Below are 25,709 nucleotides of genomic sequence, written 5' to 3' on the forward strand. Positions count from 1 at the left end.
GGTGCAGCGTTTAAGGAGGGAGGCATGAAACACGTCGTTTATACGAAAAGATGGGGGTAACTCCAGCCGGAAGGAGACAGGATTGAGGACTTCAATGACCTTATACGGCCCAATAAACCGGGGAGCAAACTTCCTGGACGGGAAATTAAGACGCAAGTTCCTAGACGATAACCACACCAGATCCCCGACCATAAACAAGGGGTTAGCAGAACGTTTTCTATCAGCCTGAGTTTTTTGTACGCTCTGGGACGCCTCTAGGTTCTTCTGAACCTGGTCCCAGACTGTGCACAGTTCCCGATGAACGACCTCTACCTCGGGATTGTTGGAACTACCAGGTGAAACGGAGGAGAACCGTGGATTAAACCCAAAATTACTGAAAAAGGGGGAGACCCCTGACGAGTTACTGACCCGGTTATTAAGGGAAAATTCAGCGAGGGGAATGAATGAGACCCAATCATATTGACAGTCAGAGATAAAACACCTTAAATATTGTTCTAGAGATTGATTAGTCCTCTCAGTTTGGCCATTGGTTTCAGGATGGAAAGCAGAGGAGAAGGACAGATCAATCTCCAACTTCTTACAGAAGGCTCTCCAAAACAAAGAAACAAATTGTACCCCTCTGTCCGAAACAATATTGACAGGGACCCCATGGAGACGCAGGATGTGTTTGACAAACAAGGTAGCTAACGTCTTGGCGTTGGGTAGTTTCTTGAGGGGCACAAAGTGGCACATCTTACTGAAGCGGTCTACTACCACCCACACCACCGACTTGCCTTGGGATGGAGGCAAATCGGTGATAAAATCCATGGAGATATGTGTCCAAGGTCTCTGGGGAATGGGCAACGAACGTAGTAAGCCTGCTGGTCGGGACCTGGGAGTCTTGGACCTAGCACAAACCTCACAAGCGACGACGTAGGCCTTAACGTCTTTAGGTAACCCAGGCCACCAATAGTTTCTGGCAATGAGGTGTTTGGTACCCAGGATGCCTGGATGACCAGATAGTGCGGAGTCATGATTTTCCCTAAGTACCCTTAGCCGGTATTGCAGGGGAACAAACAGCTTGTCCTCAGGAAGGTTCCCGGGAGCTGAACCTTGATCAGCAGCAATTTCAGAGACTAAATCAGAATCAATAGAAGAAATGATTATACCGGAAGGCAAAATACAAGCAGGATCTTCCTCCGAAGGAGGGCTGGCCATGAAGCTACGCGACAGTGCATTGGCCTTAATGTTTTTAGACCCAGCCCTATAGGTAACCAAAAAGTTGAATCTGGTAAAAAATAGCGCCCATCGAGCTTGTCTCGGGTTTAGCCTCCGGGCAGATTCTAGGAAAACCAGATTCTTGTGGTCGGTAAGGACCGTTACCTGGTGCCTAGCCCCCTCCAGGAAGTGGCGCCACTCTTCAAATCCCCATTTAATGGCTAAGAGTTCGCGGTTGCCAATATCATAGTTACTCTCAGTGGGCGAAACTTCCTGGAGAAGTAGGCACAGGGTAGGAGATGGGTGAGGGACCTGGTACCCTGGGACAAGACAGCCCCCACTCCCACCTCGGATACGTCAACTTCCACGATAAATGGCTCCATTTGGTTGGGCTGAACCAGCACCGGGGCCGAGATAAAGCACTTCTTAAGGACCTCAAAAGCCTGGACAGCCTCAGGAGGCCAGTGGTGGAGATCAGCACCTTTGCGAGTGAGGTCCGTAAGAGGCTTAGCGATGACCGAGAAGTTAGCAATGAATCTCCTGTAATAATTAGCGAACCCTAAAAACACTGTAACGCCTTCAGGGAGGCAGGTTGGACCCATTCCGCCACAGCCTGAACCTTGGCAGGGTCCATGCGGAATTCATGAGGAGTGAGGATTTGACCCAAAAATGGTATCTCCTGTACCCCAAACACACATTTTTCGGTTTTTGCAAACAGTTTGTTTTCCCGAAGGACCTGGAGCACCTTCCTGACATGCTCAATGTGGGAGGACCAGTCCTTGGAAAACACCAGTATGTCATCAAGGTACACTACAAGAAATATCCCCAGGTAATCTCTCAAAATCTCATTTATGAAATTCTGGAAGACCGCAGGAGCATTACACAACCCAAAGGGCATGACGAGGTATTCGAAATGACCTTCGGGCGTGTTAAACGCAGTCTTCCACTCATCCCCCTCTTTGATGCGGATAAGGTTATACGCCCCCCGTAGATAAAACTTGGAGAACCATTGGGCCCCCTGAACCTGATTAAAGAGGCTCTGTCACCACATTATAAGTTCCCTGTCTCCTATATAAGGAGATGGGCGCTGTAATGTAGGTGACAGTAATGCTTTTTATTAAAAAAAACGATCTTTTTTCACAAAGTTAGCAGCGATTTAAGTTTATGCTAATGAGCTTTCTTAATGCCCAAGTGGGCGTACTTTTACTCTGACCAAGTGGGCGTTGTACAGAGGAGTGCATGACGCTGACCAATCGGCATCATGCACTCCTCTCCATTCATTTACACTGCACTAGCGATATAGTTATATCACTATGTGCATCCTCATACACAAACCCTAACATTACTACAGTGTCCTGATAATGAATACACATGAAATCCAGCCTGGACGTCATGTGTACTCACAATCCTGACACTTCTGAATCTTTTTTGTGAGATTCCAGCAACGGATACGAAATCTCGCGAGATCTCGGAACTAAACGAGATATGGTTTCACTTGCCGGAATCTCACAAAAAAAAGAGTCAGAAGTGTCAGGATTGTGAGTACACATGACGTCCAGGCTGGATTTCATGTGTATTCATTATCAGGACACTGTAGTAATGTTAGGGTTTGTGTATGAGGATGCACATAGTGATATAACTATATCGCTAGTGCAGTGTAAATGAATGGAGAGGAGTGCATGATGCCGATTGGTCAGCGTCATGCACTCCTCTGTACAACGCCCACTTGGTCAGAGTAAAAGTACGCCCACTTGGGCATTAAGAAAGCTCATTAGCATAAACTTAAATCGCTCCTAACTTTGTGAAAATAGATCGTTTTTTTAAATAAAAAGCATTACTGTGACCTACATTACAGCGCCCATCTCCTTATGTAGGAGATAGGGCACTTATAATGTGGTGACAGAGTCCCTTTAAAGAGATCAGGAATCAAAGGAAGGGGATACTGGTTCCTTACAGTGACCTTATTCAGGTTACGGTAGTCAATGCATGGCCTAAGACCACCATCCTTCTTCCCTACGAAGAAGAAGCCAGCACCTACCGGAGAAGTAGATGGGCGAATGTAACCCTTGGCCAGGCATTCCTGGATATACTCTCTCATAGCTTCACGTTCGGGACAAGAAAGATTAAATATCCTACCCTTAGGAAGCTTAGCTCCTGGTACCAATTCGATAGCGCAATCGTATTCTCTATGAGGAGGTAACACTTCGGAGGCCTCCTTAGAGAAAACATCAGGGAAGTCCTGAACAAACTCAGGTAGCGTGTTCACCTCCTCAGGGGGAGAAATAGAATTAACAGAAAAACATGACGTCAAACATTCATTACCCCATTTGGTAAACTCCCCAGCATTCCAGTCAAACGTGGGATTATGCAACTGCAACCAGGGAAGGCCTGAAACCAAATCGGACGATAATCCCTGCATCAACAGTACAGAGCACTGCTCCAAATGCATGGAGCCAACACGGAGTTCAAAAACAGGGGTATGCTGTGTAAAATAACCATTAGCAAGAGGAGTGGAGTCGATACCCACTACCGGGACAGGTTTAGGCAAATCATTCAAAGGCATAGCAAGAGACATAGCAAATTCCACAGACATGATATTAGCAGAGGACCCTGAATCCACGAAGGCACTGCCGGTAGCAGACCTACCACCAAAAGAGACCTGAAAAGGAAGCAAGATCTTATTACGTTTCATATTTACGGGAAATACCTGTGCGCCCAAGTGACCTCCCCGATGATCACTTAGGAGCGGAAGTTCTCCGGCTGCATTCTTACGCTTAGGACAGTTGTTCACTTGATGCTTGTCATCCCCACAGTAGAAGCAGAGACCATTCTTCCTGCGGAAATCTCTACGTTGTTGGGGGGACACGAAGGCCCCGAGTTGCATAGGTACCTCTGAGCCTTCCGGGGAAGAACGAAGCAACGGAACCTCGGGAGGCATCATGGGGGAGTCGGAGGAGAAAACACATAAACGTTCGCGTTGTCGTTCCCTGAGACGTCGGTCAAGTCGTACCGCTAAAGCCATAACCTGGTCTAGGGAGTCAGAAGAGGGATAGCAGGTCTTTCAGGGCATTCGACAGACCCAACCTAAACTGGCACCTTAAGGCAGGGTCATTCCACCGAGAAGCTACGCACCACTTCCTAAAGTCAGAACAATACTCCTCAACAGGTCTCTTACCCTGACGTAAGGTCACCAGCTGACTCTCGGCAAAGGCAGTCTTGTCAGTCTCGTCATAAATGAGTCCGAGAGCAGAAAAGAAAAGATCAACGGAGGAAAGTTCAGGGGCGTCAGGAGCCAAGGAGAAGGCCCATTCTTGGGGCCCGTCCTGGAGCCGGGACATAATTATACCCACTCGCTGGCTCTCAGAACCTGAGGAGTGGGGCTTTAAGCGAAAGTAAAGCCTGCAACTCTCCCGAAAGGAGAGAAAAGCCCTCCGGTCCCCTGAGAACCGGTCGGGCAACTTGAGGTGGGGTTCAGGAGTTGAGGTGAGGGGAACTACCAAGGTAGCATCAGGCTGGTTGACCTTCTGAGCCAGGGCCTGGACCTGTAGGGAGAGACCCTGCATTTGCTGAGCCAGGGTCTCAAGGGGGTCCATAGTGGTGTCAGGGACCAGGGTAGACTACCTAGTCTTGGGCTTGTGATTATGTAGCGACGGGGGTAGGGAAACGAACAAGTGAGCCCTAATCTACCCGCCACTCTGTCCCTGCCTACTTGCAACGACCCGCCCTAGGCGACGTGGTACAACTGGGCGGCGGTCCCTACGCTCAGTAAGTGCACGAGACAAACATACAAGGGAATACAAAGGGAAAGGGGCAGTTGCCCACGGCACCACCGTGAGCAACAGAGTAGTGAACGAGCCAAGTCAAACCAGGAGAGCACGAGGTACCAAACGCAGAGAAGAAGAGTAGTCAGAAAGCCAGGGTCAGTATGGAGCAGGATCAAATAGTTAGGAGCTGTAGCTGGGTCAGGAAACCACACGGAAAGAATCACAAGCAAGGAGGAACAGGAAAGGCAGGTATAAATAGACAGAGGGCGGGAGCTAGCTCCGTCTGGCCAGGCTGCGATAGGCTCTCCCACTCCTAAGCCTGCCATCCTGAGTGGTGGAAGAAGGAGTCAGTCTCAGAGACGTAGATTCAGGTGTAGACTGCTTACCTATGGGAGTTAACCCCGAAGCTGTACCTGGCAGATCCTTTACAGCCGGAGTCTGTCCTTGAGACGAGGATTTCTACCACTAGTCTGACATCTATATAGAAACATAGAAGATGATGGCAGGAGGAGAATCACATGGCTGGAGTCTGTCCTGGAGATGAGGATTTCTACCACTAGTCTGACATCTATATAGAAACATAGAAGATGACGGCAGTTGGAGAATCACATGGCCGGAGTCTGTCCTGGAGATGAGGATTTCTACCACTAGTCTGACATCTATATAGAAACATAGAAGATGACGGCAGGAGGAGAATCACATGTCCGGAGTCTGTCCTGGAGATGAGGATTTCTACCACTAGTCTGACCTCTATATAGAAACATAGAAGATGACGGCAGGAGGAGAATCACATGGCCGGAGTCTATCCTGGAGATGAGGATTTCTACCACTAGTCTGACCTCTATATAGAAACATAGAAGATGACGGCAGGAGGAGAATCACATGGCCGGAGTCTATCCTGGAGATGAGGATTTCTACCACTAGTCTGACCTCTATATAGAAACATAGAAGATGGCGGCAGGAGGAGAATCGCATGGCTGGAGATGAGGATTTCTACCACTAGTCTGACCTCTATATAGAAACATAGAAGATGGCGGCAGGAGGAGAATCACATGGCCGGAGTCTGTCTGGAGATGAGGATTTCTACCACTAGTCTGACCTCTATATAGAAACATAGAAGATGGCGGCAGGAGGAGAATTACATGGCCGGAGTCTGTCCTGGAGATGAGGATTTCTACCACTAGTCTGACCTCTATATAGAAACATAGAAGATGGCGGCAGGAGGAGAATCGCATGGCTGGAGATGAGGATTTCTACCACTAGTCTGACCTCTATATGGAAACATAGAAGATGACGGCAGGAGGAGAATCACATGGTCCGTCTGCTTGGCCCTTATATTATTTCCTTTTTATTTATTTTCTTCGGATTGATAAAGGATTACACCAGGCAGGTTTACATTCACTTACTGCTAATTTTTCCAATCTGCTGGAAGGTGGTTCCAAGTATCTACTACTCTTTCAGTGCAATAATATTTTCTGTTTTTCCCCTACACTAATGTCGGATTGTGCCTTCGTGTTCTTGTGTTCCATTTCTTTCCTCCTGTAACATCTATAAAGGTTTCCATCATCTCCAACCTTTCCTCCTTGCTGTAAAAATTACATTGTTTAATTGTCTCTCTCCATACACAGGATTACACAATAGTGAAGAAGACATCGGGGGACTGTGTGGCCCCCAGCAGTCATGAGTCAGGAGGATGGAGCCGGAGCCCCATCACAGAGCCCCCTCCTCACTCCCGGATACATGAAAAGAACAATAAGCAAAAGATCCTAGAACTTCTCCACAAGATGACTGATCTGCTGACTGGAGAGGTGACACTGCTGGGAATGCTGGGAAATTATACAGTATCAGCACTGGAGGAGTCTGGGTAATGACTGTATCATTGTGTGTGTCAGGTTCCTGTAAGGTGTCAGGACGTCGCTGTCTATTTCTCCATGGAGGAGTGGGAGTATGTAGAAGAACACAAGGATCTGTACAAGGAGGTCATGATGGAGGACAACCGGCCACGCACATCACAAGGTAAGAAGAGCTATCTATCTATCTTATATATTTCAAGTATTTGGTGTGACCACCCTTTGTCTTCAGAGCGGCATCAAAACTGTGTTTAAGTTTACCTAGAAAAATTGAAGGTACTTGGCAGGGAGGTTGTTCCAAACATCTAGGAGAACTAATGTCTGATCTTCTGTGGATGTTGCTTCCTCAAATCCTTCTGTCTCTTCATGTGATCCCAGACAGACTCTATAATGTTGGGATCAGGTCTCTGTGGGTCTATATAACCAGGGCTCCTTATTCTTCTTTACGCTGAAGAAATTTCTTAGTGACATTGGCTGTATGTTTGTGGTCGCTGTCCTTCTACAGAATAAATCACATGCCTCCCTGATGGTATTACATGATGGATAAGTATCTGCCTGTTTTTCTCAGCATTGAGGACGCCATCTTCACTGCTGCCTGTAGCCCCTTGATATGGTCCCGCTCTCCAGGACCCTCCATCGTGCTTCACTGTGGTCTGCAGACCCTCATTATTGTACAGTACTCCAGGAACCTCCACCATGCTTCACTGCTGCCTGCAGACCCTCATTATTGTCCCACTCTCCAGGACCCTCCACCATTCTTCAATGTGGTCTGCAGACCCTCATTATTGTACCACTCTCTAGGACCCTCCACCATTCTTCAATGTGGTCTGCAGACACTCGTTATTGTCCCGCTCTCCAGGAGCCTCCATCGTGCTTCACTGCTGCCTGCAGACACTCATTATTGTGCCGCTCCCCAGGAGCCTCCATCGTGCTTCACTGCTGCCTGCAGACCCTCATTATTGTCTCGCTCTCCAGGAGCCTCCATCGTGCTTCACTGCTGCCTGCAGACCCTCATTATTGTCCCGCTTTCCAGCACCACCAACCATCTTCATTGCAGCCTGCAGTCCCTCACTATTGTCCCGCCCTCCAGAACCCTCCACCATTTATCACTGCTGCCTGCAGACCCTCATTATTTGTACCATCCTCCAGGCCTTTTGCGAAACAACTGCCTTCTGTTCCAGCCAAATATTTCACATCGGTCCAGAGCACCTGCTGCCATTTTTATGTTCCTATGTTTTTGTGCGTAGTTGAATCACTTGGACTTGTTTCCATGTCGAAAGTATGGATTTTTGCCCGCAATTCATCCATGAAGACCACTACTGGCCAGACTTCTCCAAACAGTAGATGGGTGTATACGAGTCACACTGGTTTCTGCCAGTTCCGAGCTGATGGCACTGCTGGGCATCTTCCAGTTTTGAAGGGAATTAAGGATGGCGTGTCTTATATGCTGCTTGAAGTTTCCTTGGCCGACCACTGCGACTACGACCCTCACTGTTGCCGGTTTCTTTGCACTTCAGTAGAGCTTGAGCAGCACAGCTTGAGACCTCGGTCTGCTGTGAAATCTTTGCTGGGAGAGACCTCGCTGATGTAGTATAACCACCTTGTGCCTTTTTGCTGTGCTCAGTCTTGCCATGGTGAACCTGTAACATGAAACGGTCTCTTCCACAACCTCACCTTTTCATTTTGAATATGGCCCCACAGTCCAAACCCAGTTTAATACTCTTGCCAAGATTTGGTCCATGGCAGTCATGTGAGCAGACTCAATCGCTTGTAATAGAGGATTGAATTTCAGAAATGGCAAATAGCACAACATTTATAGTCTGTAGTAAACGAAGGCTGAGGGTATCGCTTTTTCTGTCTGGCGCTAACTCCGCATTGTAGGCATTTAGCATTAAAGGCCAACAGAGAAAACAGAGTGAATTAATTTGGGGGGTAGAATCATTATTTCTTTTTAACAGACTTTTAAAGAGGCTTGTGGTCTGTGCTAATACTGAACGTAGTGGATAAAGCTTCTGCGTGGTTTCCCTGTAGTATTCATAGTTTTTGAATGGTAAGAAATTGGGGCTCTACTAACTGACTGAAAACTGACCCTCTGTCATAAGGGGGTTCCTGGCAGGTATAGCGCTTCATGTACTAAGACACTCTCTCCCATGAAAATCGTGTCTTGCAATCATTGACACCCTTGTCATGAATTTGTCTTCTACTTCCGGGCTGCTTCTTGTCTAACAATCCGTGAAGAGGTTCAGCGAGCGTCACTCTCTTCTGTAGGAAGGAATAATAAAAGTTTGAGACACAAGAATGCTTTATTTCTTGGAACTGGAACTCCATGAATTGCTTTGAGTGTTTCATCAGTTGAATAAATCTGGAGGGATTTCAACACTGGGCAATAAAAAAACAAAACATTTTTCTGTCTTAATCCAAGATCTCTGAATTTCTGCTGTTCTGTCCATAGCCGGTTAGCTAATACCTGCAGAGTCTTCTCCAACAAGGACATCATCAAACTGGGAGTCCAGCAAGCAAATCATCCATGAAACATTGAAAAAGTCCTGGAGCAAATCAACCTCCAAGCGGCGGCCACCGGTGCTCCTGGGTGGGTAATAACGGCAGCTGCGGGGGCGTGTCGCGTGGTTCGATAGCTCTGCACTGAACCCATGTCCTAATCATCCTGCAGATATTATACCTGGGCTAAACTTACCTTATAGCGGCACTGAAGTACCTGGCGATACGAGGAGGATGGTATGGGACCTACGCGTGGGCAATCGGCGGCTGAAAAGCTCCAGGAATATGCTAGGGGAGAGGGGCAAGATGGCGGCCGCTCCCCTCTGCCTCCGCGTGCTTGTGGATCTGATGGTGCGGCTAAGTCTGCAGCTGCAGGCGCTTCAACAGCGGGAGAGGCTGCACCCACCCTACAGGAAGTCTCTGAGACGTTGCTCCAAGCCATCTCGTCCTGCAAAACTTTGTTGACAGGCAAGCTGGAAGAGGTCAGAACTGATATAGGCCTGCTTAGGCAGGATATGCATAATTTGGGCGGCGGTCCCTACGCTGTCTAAGTGCACGGGAGAACAAACCGGGAACACGCAAGGGAAGGGGCAGTAGCCACGGAATGCCGCGGGGAAACGGAGCGGTGAATGAATAGTCAGGACCAGGATGAAGTGGAGTATACCAAGGTGAGCACGGAGAAGGAAGCAAGCCAGGGGCAAAGCAAAGCAGGTTAAGCGGAACTGCAGCAAGGCAGAAGCACGGCAGAAGCAGGCTGGAGCAAGCAGCAGTGAGGCCAGGAATCCAGAAGAATTACAAGCACTGAGGAAGAGAACACGGCAGGTAATAAAGGAGAGGGGGCGGAGCTAACTCCGACTGACCAGGCCGCGATAGGCTCTCCCACTCCTGAGCCTGCCACCCTGGTTGGTGGGAGATGGTGTCAGTCGAACAGATCTGGCCTCAGGTGTGGATTGATTAATCCCAGGAGTATACCTAGACGTAGTACCTGGCAGATCCCTAACAGTACTCCCCCTTTTATGAGGGGCCACTGGACCCTTACTAAGAGGACCCGGTTTAGTAGGGAAGAGAAGGTGGAACCTCCTGATCAATACCCCAGCGTGAACATCACGGGCAGGTACCCAAGTCCTCTCCTCCGGCCCGTATCCTCTCCAATGGACCAGGTACTGGAGGGAGCCCTGGACCATCCTACTGTCCATAATCTTGGCCACCTCGAATTCCACCCCCTCAGGGGTGAGAACGGGAACAGGAGGTTTCCTCGAGGGGGACCAGGACGGGGAGCAGCGTTTTTAGGAGGGAGGCATGGAAGACGTCATGTATGCGAAAGGATGGGGGCAGCTCCAGACGGAAGGATACAGGGTTGAGGACTTCAATGATCTTATAAGGTCCAATAAATCGGGGAGCAAACTTCCTGGACGGGACCTTAAGGCGCAAGTTCCTGGACGACAACCAGACCAAATCCCCGACGACAAACCGGGGGTTAGCAGAACGTCTACTATCAGCCTGAATCTTTTGTGCGCTCTGGGACGCCTCCAGGTTCTTCTGAACCTGGGCCCAGACAGTGCACAGTTCCCGATGAACATCCTCTACCTCAGGATTATTGGAACAACCAGGGGAGACGGAGGAGAACCTTGGGTTAAACCCGAAATTACAGAAAAACTGGGAGACCCCTGACGAGTTACTGACCCGGTTATTCAGGGAAAATTCAGCAAGGGGAAGGAATGAGACCCAATCGAATTGACAGTCAGAGATGAAACACCTTAAATATTGTTCCAGGGATTGGTTAGTCCTTTCCGTTTGGCCATTAGTTTCGGGATGGAAGGCGGAGGAGAAGGACAGATCAATCTCCAACTTTTTACAAAAAGCTCTCCAAAATAAGGAAACAAATTGTACCCCTCTGTCAGAAAAGATATTGACTGAGGCCCCATGGAGACGCAGGATGTGTTTCACAAACAAAGAAGCTAACGTCTTGGCGTTAGGTAGCTTCTTAAGGGGCACAAAGTGGCACATCTTGCTGAAGCGGTCTACTACCACCCACACCACCGACTTGCCCTGAGATGGAGGCAAATCGGTGATAAAATCCATGGAGATATGGGTCCAAGGTCTCTGGGCAATGGGCAAGGAACGTAGTAGGCCCGCAGGTCGGGACCTAGGGGTTTTGGACCTAGCGCAAACCTCACAAGCGGCGACGTAAGCCCTAACGTCTTTAGGCAACCCAGGCCACCAATAGTTTCTGGTAATGAGGTGTTTGGTGCCCAAGATGCCAGGATGACCAGATAGAGCGGAGTCATGGTTTTCCCTGAGTACCCTTAGCCGGTATTGCAGGGGAACAAACAGTTTGTCCCCAGGGACGTTCCCAGGAGCTGCACCCTGATCAGCCGCGATATCAGAAGCTAAATCAGAATCCGTGGCACAAACGATTATACCAGGGGGTAAAATACAAGCAGGATCCTTCTCGGAAGGAGGATTGGCCATGAAACTACGTGACAGACCATCAGCCTTAATATTCTTGGACCCAGCCCTATAGGTAACCAAGAAATTAAATCTGGTAAAGAATAGTGCCCACCGAGCTTGTCTAGGATTAAGCCTCCGGGCCGATTCTAGGAAAACCAGATTCTTGTGATCCGTAAGGACCGTTACCTGGTGTCTGGCCCCCTCCAGGAAGTGCCGCCACTCTTCAAAAGCCCATTTAATGGCTAGAAGTTCGCGGTTGCCAATATCATAGTTACTCTCCGTGGGCGAAAACTTCCTAGAGAAGTAAGCACAGGGGCGGAGATGGGTGAGGGAGCTGGTACCCTGGGACAAGACGGCCCCCACTCTCACCTCAGATGCGTCAACCTCCACAATAAATGGCTCCTCTTGGTTGGGCTGAATCAGCACGGGGGCCGAGATAAAGCACTTCTTGAGGGTCTCAAAGGCCTGGACGGCCTCAGGGGGCCAATGGAGGACATCAGCACCCTTGCGAGTAAGGTCCGTAAGAGGCTTAGCGACGACCGAGAAGTTGGCAATAAATCTCCTGTAATAGTTGGCGAACCCTAAAAAACACTGTAACGCCTTAAGGGAGGCAGGTTGGACCCATTCCGCCACAGCCTGAACCTTGGCAGGGTCCATGCGGAATTCATGAGGAGTGAGGATTTGCCCTAAAAATGGTATCTCCTGTACCCCAAAGACACATTTTTCAGTCTTAGCAAACAGATTATTCTCCCGAAGGACCTGGAGCACCTTCCTGACATGCTCCACGTGGGAGGACCAGTCCTTGGAAAACACCAGTATGTCATCAAGGTACACAACAAGAAAATTACCCAGGTAATCTCTCAGGATTTCATTAATAAAATTCTGGAAGACAGCAGGGGCATTACACAACCCAAAGGGCATGACCAGGTATTCGAAATGACCCTCGGGTGTGTTGAACGCAGTTTTCCACTCATCCCCCTCTTTGATGCGGATAAGGTTATATGCCCCCCGTAGATCGAACTTAGAAAACCATTGGGCTCCCTGAACCTGATTAAAAAGATCCGGAATCAAAGGAAGTGGGTACTGGTTCCTTACGGTGACCTTATTCAGGTTACGATAATCAATGCACGGCCTAAGACCACCATCCTTCTTCCCCATGAAGAAGAAGCCAGCACCTACAGGAGAAGTCGAGGGGCGAATGAAACCCTTGGCCAGGCATTCTTGGATATACACCCTCATAGCTTCACGTTCAGGACATGAAAGATTAAATATCCTACCCTTAGGAAGCTTGGCACCAGGCACCAAATCGATGGCGCAATCGTAATCTCTATGAGGGGGCAACACCTCGGAGGCCTCCTTAGAAAACACATCGGCGAAGTCCTGAACAAACTCAGGAAGCGTGTTTACCTCCTCCCGGGGAGAAATGGAGTTAACAGAAAGACATGACATAAGACATTCACTACCCCATTTGGTGAGATCCCCAGTATTCCAATCAAACGTGGGATTATGCAACTGCAACCAGGGAAGACCTAATACCAGATCAGACGATAATCCCTGCATCACCAGTACAGAGCACTGCTCCAAATGCATGGAGCCAACCAGGAGTTCAAAAACAGGAGTATGCTGAGTAAAATAACCATTAGCAAGGGGAGTTGAGTCGATTCCTACTACAGGGATAGGATAAGGTAAATCAATAAAAGGCATCTTTAGAGACATAGCAAATTCCACAGACATGATATTAGCAGATGAGCCAGAATCCACGAAAGCACTGCCCGTGGCAGACCGGCCAGCAAACGAGACCTGAAAGGGAAGCAAAATTTTATTGCGTTTCACATTAACGGGAAATACCTGTGCGCCCAAGTGACCTCCCCGATGATCACTTAGGCGCGGAAGTTTTCCGGCTTCTTATTCTTGCGCCTGGGACAGGTGTTCAGTAGATGCTTGTAGTCCCCACAGTAGAAGCAGAGACCATTCATTCTGCGAAACTCCCTACGTTGTCGAGGGGACATGGAGGCCCCGAGTTGCATAGGTACCTCCGAGTCCTCCGTGGAGGGGCGAGGAGACGGGACCTCGGGGGGGATCGCAGAAAAGTCAGAGGGGAGCACATAGAAACGTTCAAGCTGACGTTCCCTGAGACGTCGGTCAAGTCGTACTGCTAGGGCCATAACCTGGTCAAGGGAGTCAGAAGAGGGGTAGCTAACCAGCAGATCCTTCAGGGCGTCAGATAAACCTAACCTAAACTGGCACCTTAGGGCCGGATCGTTCCACCGAGAAGCTACGCACCACTTTCTAAAATCAGAACAGTATTCCTCAACCGGTCTCCTACCCTGACGTAAGGTCACCAGCTGACTCTCGGCTAAAGCAGTCCTGTCAGTCTCGTCGTAAATGAGTCCGAGGGCAGAGAAAAAACGATCAACAGAGGAAAGTTCAGGGGCGTCAGGAGCCAAGGAGAAGGCCCACTCTTGGGGCCCTTCCTGGAGTCGGGATATGATGATACCCACCCGCTGGTTCTCGGAACCTGAGGAGTGGGGTTTTAGGCGGAAATACAGTCTGCAACTCTCCCGGAAGGAGAGAAACGTCTTACGGTCCCCTGAGAACCGGTCAGGTAACTTGAGGTCGGGTTCTAGAGGTGAGTTGAGGGGTACTACTAAGGCAGCGTCACCCTGGTTGACCCTCAGGGCCTGGACCTGTAGGGAGAGGCCCTGCATCTGCTGGGTCAGGGTCTCAAGGGGGTCCATGATAGCGTCAGCGTAGGAGAATGGTAGACTAGGTACGGGCTTGTAATTATGTAATGGCAGGAAGGAGGTGAAGGGAAAGTGAGCCCTAATCTACCCACCGCCCTGTCCCTGCCTACTTGCAATGACCCACCCTAGGCGACGGGGTACAACTGGGCGGCGGTCCCTACGCTGTCTAAGTGCACGGGAGAACAAATAGGGAACACGCAAGGGAAGGGGCAGTAGCCACGGAACGCCGCGAGGAAACGGAGCGGTGAATGAATAGTCAGGACCAGGATGAAGTGGAGTATACCAAGGTGAGCACGGAGAAGGAAGCAAGCCAGGGGCAAAGCAAAGCAGGTTAAGCGGAACTGCAGCAAGGCAGAAGCACGGCAGAAGCAGGCTGGAGCAAGCAGCAGTGAGGCCAGGAATCCAGAAGAATTACAAGCACTGAGGAAGAGAACACGGCAGGTAATAAAGGACAGGGGGCGGAGCTAACTCCGACAGACCAGGCCGCGATAGGCTCTCCCACTCCTGAGCCTGCCACCCTGGTTGGTGGGAGATGGTGTCAGTCGAACAGGTCTGGCCTCAGGTGTGGATTGAGTAATCCCAGGAGTATACCTAGACGTAGTACCTGGCAGATCCCTAACAATGCCACAGGTTGTATATAAGCCCAGGAGTGTATCGGATCACTCACCTGTCTTGACGTATCTTCACGTGCCTACTCCACCTAGACCTAGGGGTTGGAAAATTCACCCTTTTTGATTAAAGGCTATTGGCCTGCAAGATCGGATCACTGATCAACTGTCAATGTTCCTACAGGATCATAGTCTGTTTGAACATATTGGTATTAAGTGGGACACCCTTAAGCCATATCTGAGAGGGTGCCTTAAATCTACTATTTCATACATAAAACGTAATGCCACAAAAATGGAGGAAGATCTGGCTGCGCAATGAACAGAGCTTGAAAGAGTGTACGTAGCAGATCCATCTGACCTTAATAGGCAGAACTGGCTTAAAGTTGGTCGACAATATTTGATGTATTTACAGGACCGAGCGAACAGGAATTTTTTTTTCATGAAACAGACCCACTTTGAATTAGGAAATCAGTCTAGTAAATTGTTGGCGCATATTGTAAAACAGAATACTCAATCCCCCTCTATTCTTAAAATACGTTCTGTAGATGGGAATGCTCTGATAGATACCTTTGATATTGCTGACAGATTTGCACAGTATTACAGAGATTTATATTCCTCATGGGCTAACTATACGTCTCCCGACCTGCACTCCTTCTTGAATAATATTGTATTTCCCACTCTGTCTGACTCGGATAGAACGCTCATGGATGCTGATATTACTTTGGAGGAGGTTTCGAGAGCCATCCATGATCTTGCAAAGGGTAAATCGCCGGGACCCAATGGTAATCCTATAGAAGTACATTGTAAATACGCAGAACATGTTGTCCCTGGTATGCATTCAATGTTCACACATTCGCTGGAGATGGCATAGTTACCTGAATCCCTGAATGATGCGACTATTGTTGTATTATTAAAATCGGATAAGGATCCGTTAGACTGTGGGTCATATAGACCTATATCGCTTTTAAACAGTGACTATAAGGTTCTCACCAAGATATTGGCAACTAGGCTGAACTCAGTCATACATACTATTATTCATCCGGACCAGACGGGCTTTATGCCCGGGAAATCTACATCAGATAACTTTAGGAGAGTACAGGTGGTGACACAAGTGGGTATAGCTCTGAACAAGGATTGGGCGGTGGCCTCACTGAACGCTGCCAAAGCGTTCGATTCAATTGAATGGCCATATTTGTTAGAGGTATTACGCCGATTTGGTTTTGGGCCTCAGTTTATAAAGTGGGTTTCCATATTGTATAAATCCCCTAGGGCCCAAATTTTGATTAATGGTGTCTTATCCCCGTATTTTTCACTTGCTAGAGGCACACGGCAGGGCTGCCCGTTATCCCCATTACTCTTCAATATGTCCATAGAACCATTGGCCTTACTTATACGTCAGGACGCCTCGTACCAAGGGGTTCAATTTGGGGGGAAAATAGACAAAATAGGCCTTTATGCTGATGACATGATCCTCTTTATGCAGCAACCTAAGGAATCTTTACCCATAGCGATCACTTTAATCGACGAATTTGGTGGATATTCTGGCCTACGGATAAATTGGGACAAATCGTACTTTATGCCATTGCAGGGCCAGCAAAACCACAAAAAAGGCCATACTCACTAGGTAGGTGGGTGGGTGAAAACCCGTTCCCATCAGGACGCAGACGGGTCAAAGAATGCTGCAGAAGGAGTGTGCATTAAGTAGTGATAGCCACTCCCACTAGTCTTGAGGGGAGTGGCGGACTAAGTGCTCAAAGGTGTGCGATAAATGAGTGTCAGTGTAGTGCTAGGGTGTGAATGGATGGTAAAAAATAAATATGTATGTATGAAAGTGTGTAATAATGTAATAAAAATAAATAAATAAATAAATATGGATATTTCTTACTACGTATACTACACTTTTTTTCAGGACGCAGCCGGGTCTTATATGCTGGGAGGGCATGATGTGCTGGCGTTTGGTTTGGAATGCAGAGCAGCCCGCTTTAGCTAACACTAGCGGCGTTACAAATAGGCTGTTATTCGGCAAGATACGCCATGCCTGACGACCAGCACATTATCCCTCCACGTATTACACATAGTACTGACACCCCATGTACTATTCACAGCACTGACCCCTATTCATCACATTTATTTATTTATTTATTTTTATTACATTATTACACACTTTCATACATACATATTTATTTTTTACCATCCATTCACACCCTAGCACTACACTGACACTCATTTATCACACACCTTTGAGCACTTAGTCCGCCACTCCCCTCAAGACTAGTGGGAGTGGCTATCACTACTTAATGCACACTCCTTCTGCAGCATTCTTTGACCCGTCTGCGTCCTGATGGGAACGGGTTTTCACCCACCCACCTACCTAGTGAGTATGGCCTTTTTTGTGGTTTTGATGATCTTTATGTCCCATTTTTTCTGTTTGCATTGCAGGGCCAGGGCTGGGAGCCTACAGTGTGTGGGCTTAGGGTGACTGATGGCTTTAAATATCTTGGGATCATGATTTGCAGACACCATGGCTCAGATTTAGATAATAATATACGACCCCTGCTGGATTATATCAAGGCTAAATTTAAACTGTGGAGCTCATTGCCCCTGGCTGTCTCTGGTCGTATTAATCTCATAAAAATGATTATACTCCCTAAATGTTTGTACATGCTGGAACATGCTGCACTGCCTGTACCAATGTCTATTTTTAAAAGTGTTCATGCTCTGTTTGCGTCCTTTATATGGGGAACCAGTAGATCAAAGCTTAAACTCCGTACACTACAGAGACCCAAGTCTATGGGTGGAGCTTCTCTCCCTGATATTTATTTGTATTATCTGTCGGGACAGCTTCGCTATCTTACTTCTTGGACTGAGCTGGGAGTCCTCCCTAATCGCGATCACTATCTAGCATCTTATTTGGCTGTTCCACATCTGTGGCCTGTGTTGGAGGGTTCAACGTCAATGTTCAGGAGCTTACTTCCCCTACGTAGAGTGGCGGCGCAGGTGTGGTTGGCTGCCAAGAAATTGCTTAATTTTGTGGATATTATAGCTGAAACTCCCTTGTGGCACAATCCGTCTTTGCCTCATGTCTCAGATGCCCTGGACCCTCAGTTTTGGACGCTGCGGGGGGTTGAGCGGGTTGGGGATTTGTATGTGGATGGAAATATGAAGTCTTTTGTGCAGCTGCAGTCCGATTTTGATATACCTAGAGAGTCCTTTTTCAAATTCCGTCAGCTTTGCCACGCTTTGCAGACTCAATACCCGCCTGGAACTAGGAATATCTCAGATTTTCCTCTCATTGGAATCTTTAGGTCCCAGGGACCTAGGGGCCTGATCTCGGTGATCTACTCTTTCCTCATTCAGGCTAGGTTAAAAGCGACCGCTGGTTGTAGAGACGAGATGGAGGGATTTAATTCCTGAGATATCCTCCGAAATATGGATTGACATGTTAAACTCACATACACTGGTTTCACCAGCCGCCAATAATGAGATGACACCACTATTCATTACTCATCAGAGCTATCTGACTCCTGTACGACTACACAAGATGGGTAGATGTCCGACTGCTGAGTGCCATAGGTGTAGCGTCTCCAGAGCAGACTTTTGGAATATGACCTGGACATGCCCTTGGAGTTCTTCTTTTTGGGCGGACGTGATAGCATTGATATCTGACGTACTGCAGTTGCCGGTACCCTTTTACGCCCTTGGTTTGTTTATTTGGAATTGTATCTGAAGAGCATTGGACACATCACACTAGAATATTTTTGAGGGAGGTATTATTCCTAGCACGTAAAGCAATAGCTCTTAGATGGATGGGCCCGAGACCACCTTCCATTTCACAATGGAAAGCTCTGTAAACTCCATGTTACCATATGCCAAAATCGTGTACAAAAATAGAGGGTGTGAAAATAAGTTCTCTAAGGTTTTGGGGTCCCTGGTGTGACTCCCCACATACACTATATGATTCACAACAGTTTATAGACATTAGAAATATAATGTTAACGCATGATGCTGTTTAAATTGTATTGGATTTAATTGAATGTTTGTATGGTTAGCATTGTATGCTGCATGTGATATGTAACCCAAGTCTTTTGATATATATCCTCTTGTACATTTGTATTTGAACTGTGCATGGTTTGTATATTGTTCAATAAAACGAGTTTAAAAAAATAAATACCGGCGGCTGCCTCATTGACGGCTTAGATAAAGGCTTTGACCGCTTCCAGTCTGATCTGGACGTTCTTGTAGGGCTTTGTTAATTGTGGATTTATAATCCCGACTTCAGCATTTGGTTTTAAAGCAGAAATAATGGTTGTGGCCCAAGTAAGGAGCGTGACTGCAACCAATGAGCCTTGTCCTAATAAACCATCAATTTCTGCAGGGGGAGTAAATGCAGCGGGTCGTGGTTTCATGCGGTTGGTGCTACTTTGGCATCTGATATAAAATATATTGCTGGTCCCTTGAATTTTCCAAGACTTTCTTCATGCTGCATATAATCTGGCTTTACATGGTGTATTACCGTTACCTGAACACCCAGAGGATCAAACCCTCCTGCACCGGGGCCCTTCGTGATGATACGGCACAATTTGTATAATTTCACCATACCCGCACCGATTACCTCCTGAGTGTTCTCATCTACACGTCTATGGTACTATGGCTGGACTATTTATTGGATCAGGGAATATTCCCACCTGGAATCCAGCTCCGTTTGACTCCACTCCGTGTTTCTTCGGTATGCTGCTCCGTTTGACTCCACTCCGTGTTTCTTCAGTATGCTGCTCCGTTTGACTCCACTCCGTGTTTCTTCGGTATGCTGCTCCGTTTGACTCCACTTCGTGTTTCTTCAGTATGCTGCTCCGTTTGACTCCACTCCGTGTTTCTTCAGTATGCTGCTCCGTTTGACTCCACTCCGTGTTTCTTCAGTATGCTGCTCCGTTTGACTCCACTCCGTGTTCCTTCAGTATGCTGCTCCGTTTGACTCCACTCCGTGTTTCTTCAGTATGCTGCTCCGTTTGACTCCACTCCATGTTTCTTCAGTATGCTGCTCCGTTTGACTACACTCCGTGTTACTTTAGTATGCTGCTCCGTTTGACTCCACTCCGTGTTTCTTTAGTATGCTGCTCCGTTTGACTCCACTCCGTGTTTCTTCAGTATGCTGCTCCGTTTGACTCCACTTCATGTTTCTTCAGTATGCTGCTCCGTTTGACTCCACTCCGTGTTTCTTCAGTATGCTGCTCCGTTTGACTCCACTCCGTGTTTCTTCAGTATGCTGCTCCGTTTTATTCCACTCCGTGTTTCTTCGGTATGCTGCTCCGTTTGACTACACTCCGTGTTACTTCAGTATGCTGCTCCGTTTTATTCCACTCCGTGTTTCTTCAGTATGCTGCTCCGTTTTATTCCACTCCGTGTTTCTTCAGTATGCTGCTCCGTTTTATTCCACTCCGTGTTTCTTCGGTATGCTGCTCCGTTTGACTCCACTCCGTGTTTCTTCAGTATGCTGCTCCGTTTGACTCCACTCCGTGTTTCTTCAGTATGCTGCTCCGTTTGACTCCACTTCATGTTTCTTCAGTATGCTGCTCCGTTTGACTCCACTCCGTGTTTCTTCGGTATGCTGCTCCGTTTTATTCCACTCCGTGTTTCTTCAGTATGCTGCTCCGTTTTATTCCACTCCGTGTTTCTTCGGTATGCTGCTCCGTTTGACTCCACTCCGTGTTTCTTCAGTATGCTGCTCCGTTTGACTCCACTCCGTGTTTCTTCAGTATGCTGCTCCGTTTGACTCCACTTCATGTTTCTTCAGTATGCTGCTCCGTTTGACTCCACTCCGTGTTTCTTCGGTATGCTGCTCCGTTTTATTCCACTCCGTGTTTCTTCGGTATGCTGCTCCGTTTGACTACACTCCGTGTTACTTCAGTATGCTGCTCCGTTTTATTCCACTCCGTGTTTCTTCAGTATGCTGCTCCGTTTTATTCCACTCCGTTTTTCTTCAGTATGCTGCTCCGTTTTATTCCACTCCGTGTTTCTTCAGTATGCTGCTCCGTTTTATTCCACTCCGTGTTTCTTCGGTATGCTGCTCCGTTTGACTACACTCCGTGTTACTTCAGTATGCTGCTCCGTTTTATTCCACTCCGTGTTTCTTCAGTATGCTGCTCCGTTTTATTCCACTCCGTTTTTCTTCAGTATGCTGCTCCGTTTTATTCCACTCCGTGTTTCTTCAGTATGCTGCTCCGTTTTATTCCACTCCGTGTTTCTTCAGTATGCTGCTCCGTTTGACTCCACTCCGTGTTTCTTCAGTATGCTGCTCCGTTTGACTCCACTCCGTGTTTCTTCGGTATGCTGCTCCGTTTTATTCCACTCCGTGTTACTTCAGTATGCTGCTCCGTCTGATTCCACTCCGTGTTTCTTCAGTATGCTGCTCCGTTTGACTCCACTCCGTGTTACTTCAGTATGCTGCTCCGTTTGACTCCACTCCGTGTTTCTTCAGTATGCTGCTCCGTTTTATTCCACTCCGTGTTTCTTCAGTATGCTGCTCCGTTTGACTACACTCCGTGTTACTTTAGTATGCTGCTCCGTTTTATTCCACTCCGTGTTTCTTCGGTATGCTGCTCCGTTTGACTCCACTCCGTGTTTCTTCGGTATGCTGCTCCGTTTGATTCCACTCCGTGTTTCTTCAGTATGCTGCTCCGTTTTATTCCACTCCGTGTTTCTTCAGTATGCTGATGCTGCTTCTTTTGGCTTCTCATGCGTTTCTACGATGGTTACACATTCTGAGGCAGAAATAGTTCCATCTACCGTACTTTTCGGACTATGACGCACCTGACTGTAAGACGCACCCAGGTTTTAGACAACAGAAAATAGGAAATAATTTCATGTTTTACAACTTTTACAAAGAAAAAACTATTTGTTAAAAAAAAAAATCGTCCCTTTTCACCACATTCTGAGAGTCATAACTTCTTTATTTTTTACCAATTTCAGCGGTCTGGGGGCTTATTTTTTGCAGGACGAGCTGTAGTTTTTTTGGCAGCATTTTTTGGTACATACGAATTTTTTTTATCACTTTTTTTATTTAATTTTTGTTAACGCTAAGAAGACCAAAAAATGATTGGTGTTTATTTTAATTTTTTACGGCGTTCACCGTGCGAGTTAAATGGTATATTGTAATAGTTCGGATTTTTACGGACGCAGCGATACCAATTTTTTTTTTATTTTATTTTTTTTACATTGTGCTTGGGGAAAAATGAGAAACTTTTTTTTTTTTTTTTGGGCTAGTTTTTTTTTAACTTATAATGTTGTTTCTGTGTTTTTTTTACACTCCTGAAAATGTATTTAACTTTTTTTACACGTTTTATAAGTACGGTTGCTTTCCAAATGTCTGAGGTAATAGTTGATCCTAATGGCAGATATATTTTTTTGCTGTGTTCTATTAACAATGTCCAATATACCATAGTTACATTATATGCCCCCAACCGACATCAATTGAAGTTCCTACGCAAGGTGATACGCTTAGTCTCCAAGCACAAACAGGGTAAATTGATCTTGTGTGGGGACTTTAATTCAATAGATGCAGAGTTGGATTCTACGTCGCGATCCCGTCATTCACACTCTGTTATTGGTGACTTATTCTGGAGGGAAGAAATCCATGATAACTGGCGCATGCAGCAAAGCTCAGGAAGGGATTTCACTCATCATTCTCATGTACATAACAGCTATGCCAGACTGGATATGTTCCTGGTAGATAGGGATTCTCTCTTCCTAGTTGAGTCCACGATTATAGGGGATGTCTGCTGGTCGGACCATGCGCCTATCACACGGACTCTTATGGAAGCTTATAACGCCCCTCCTACATACTTGTGGAGATCCAGCCCCTTTCTCCTCTCCCATCCCACACATAGATTTACCTTAGGAACAGATATTGCGGACTACTGCACAAATAATGACACACCAGATGTCAGAATTACATCCCTATGGAACGCTCATGAAGCCTGTATCAGAGGTACCTTTATCAGACTAGGTCATATGGTTAAAAAACAGAGGTTGGCGGAAGTTTCGTCTCTGATGGATGCAATTCGCCGTCTAGATAATAAGAACAAATCTACTCCTACAGAATCCCAGGCCTCACAGCTGCTGCTTCTCAGACAACTTCTTAGGATGTGCCTTCTTTCAGACTATGAAAAATCTCTTAGGAAAACTAAGGAAAAGTTTTACTCCCAAAATAATAAAGCAGGAAAGCTATTGGCTGCACACCTCAAGCTCCAACATCAAAGGTCTAGAATACCAGATCTACTAAATCCTCATTCTCCAAATAAGATTTTAGATCCTAGAGACATAGCTGAACAGTTCCGTAAATATTACTCCTCCTTGTATAATATTAAAGATGACCCTTTTGTAGAGCGACCAATTCCCTCTGACATACATGACTTCCTCCAGTCTGCCTCATTACCCAGCCTCTCCCCAGAACAACTACAGACACTGAACACCCCGATCACAGAACCGGAAATTTTGAAAATTATACAATCCCTTCCGCAGGGAAAGGCTCTTTGTTCCGACGGACTTACTAACTTATATTATAAAACCTTTGCTTCCCAACTGGTTCCTTATTTGAGTAGATTTTTTCAACAAGCCATGTCCCTTGGCTCTTTCCCTAGGGAGAATCAATCGGCATTGATTGTTACGATACCCAAACCGGGGAAATCCACTGACGCCCCTCAAAATTTTCGGCCCATTTCGCTGCTTAACTCCGATCTCAAACTCTACGCTAAGTTGATAGTTGTAACGTCTATGGCCACGGCCCATCGTTCGATCGTTAACCCCGACGGCCGTGGCCATGGACAGCTTACCTCCCTGCAGCGTCGTCCCCCAGGCAGGCGCCGTCACTCACTTCCGGATTCTGTGTGTCTCCGGCGGGGGCGCGCACCCGCGCGTGCACGGCCTTAAAGGGCCAGTGCGCGCGTTTTTGCAGAAAACCTGCAATCTGGCCCAGGATGCCCTGGGCTATAAAAAGGGCTCTGCCCTCTTGCCCTTTGCCAGAGCGTTGTTAGTTTTCCCATTGTTCGTCTTGCTTATGGTCTCCCAGTGTCTTCCAGCCTCCCAGTGTACCTTGCTCCTGTATCCGGTATTCCGTATCCTGCTTCCATGCTTCCTAGTGCTATTGCCGTGCTGTGCTACTTGCCGTGCTGTGCTACAGCCTACGCTGCCCTGCTACGCCTCACCGGATGACTTCCCGCCGCCTGGTCCTGAACGTGCCCGTCTCGCCACTGCCTACGATTGCCTCAGGTACTCTCGCTGAACTATCGAACTGTGTACTTACCGGTTTGGCCAGCTGCCATCCCGCTACGCGGTACGGCCCAGTGGGTTCACACCTCGTACCGTGACAATAGTCAATAGACTTACTCCTATATTAGCTTTAATAAGCAGTGATCAAGTAGTTTTCATTAAGGGCCGACAAGTGTCTGACAATACCCGCCGTGTCTTGAATTTACTACACGATATCGAAACATCTAAAGGGCCAGCGACACTGTTAGCACTAGACGCAGAAAAAGCGTTTAACTGCATTAATTGGTCGTATGCTTTTTCGACCCTCCAAAAAATGGGGTTTGATGGTAACATCCTAACCGCCATTCAGGCTCTTTACTCTGCCCCCTTCAGCTAGAGTGTACACCAATGGTGTCCTCTCTCAGGACTTTATATCCAATAGTACTCGTCAGGGCTGTCCCTTGTCCCCAATAATATTTATCCTTTCTATGGAACCCCTGGCCCAACATATCAAACTGCATAGCTTAATTCATGGCATAAAAATTGGACACAGAACACCTACCATCTCATTGTACACGGATGATATTATTCTTTCCCTCTCCCAGCCAGTCATTTCGCTTGCCTCACTTTTGGATGTTATTAACTCCTTTGGTAAACTCTCTTATTACAAGCTGAACACTCAGAAATCCCAGATGTTACCTCTACATTTAGACTCTGATACATTATATTTCCTAAAAACAAAATACCCCTTTGACTGGAGATTGGATGGTATTCAATACTTAGGCATCACCATTACATCTTCCTTCCGTGACCTATACAAAGTTAATTATGAACCTGTTCTTCAATCCATTCATGCCGAATCTTCTTTTACCAAGGCTATTGTACTTATTTCATACCCTCCCAATTAGATTGCCCTCCAAATTTTTCGTGGTGGCCCAAAAAAACCTTTCCCGCTTTATTTGCTCTGAATGCAAGCCCAGTATCTCCCGACACATACTGTCTCGTGACAAAACGTTGGGTGGATTGAGTGTCCCAAACATTCATAGTTACTATACTGCCACCCTTGTGGCGCAAATTACAGATTGGTGGCATGATGATCAAAATATCCACTGGCTTCAAATAGAATCCTCATACATGTCTCCGATAAGCCTAAAAACCGCCTTGTTTTTGACCTTTTGGGACCTTCCGTCTCTCCACTCATTATCCCCGTTAACTCAGGCGACTCTGCAGTGTTGGTCTTTCTTGCAACGCACGTCTACTGAACATCGCCCACTATTAAAGTTCTACATTCCCATTGATATTTTTTCGATGATTGTCCCCAATTTATCGTTATCGTTGTGGTCTCTGAAAGGC

General features: G+C 47.2%; 2 protein-coding genes across 3 annotated transcripts in view; both read left to right on the forward strand.

The window, feature by feature from the left end:
* LOC142748047 (uncharacterized) overlaps nucleotides 1-25,709 on the forward strand; it is a 245,301-nt gene that overhangs the window by 191,029 nt on the left and 28,563 nt on the right. The gene's annotated exons all lie outside the window — the stretch shown is intronic.
* Nucleotides 1-25,709, forward strand: part of LOC142748068 (gastrula zinc finger protein XlCGF66.1-like) — a 128,810-nt gene that overhangs the window by 91,538 nt on the left and 11,563 nt on the right. For both annotated transcript variants that reach the window (XM_075855195.1, XM_075855202.1), the window contains exons 3-4: nucleotides 6,590-6,769; nucleotides 6,854-6,977. In XM_075855195.1, the coding sequence (XP_075711310.1) occupies nucleotides 6,590-6,769; nucleotides 6,854-6,977 (304 nt within the window). The remainder of the gene's footprint in view (nucleotides 1-6,589; nucleotides 6,770-6,853; nucleotides 6,978-25,709) is intronic.

The sequence above is a fragment of the Rhinoderma darwinii genome, chromosome 1, assembly GCF_050947455.1.
Source record: "Rhinoderma darwinii isolate aRhiDar2 chromosome 1, aRhiDar2.hap1, whole genome shotgun sequence".
Taxonomy (NCBI): Eukaryota; Metazoa; Chordata; class Amphibia; order Anura; family Rhinodermatidae; genus Rhinoderma; species Rhinoderma darwinii.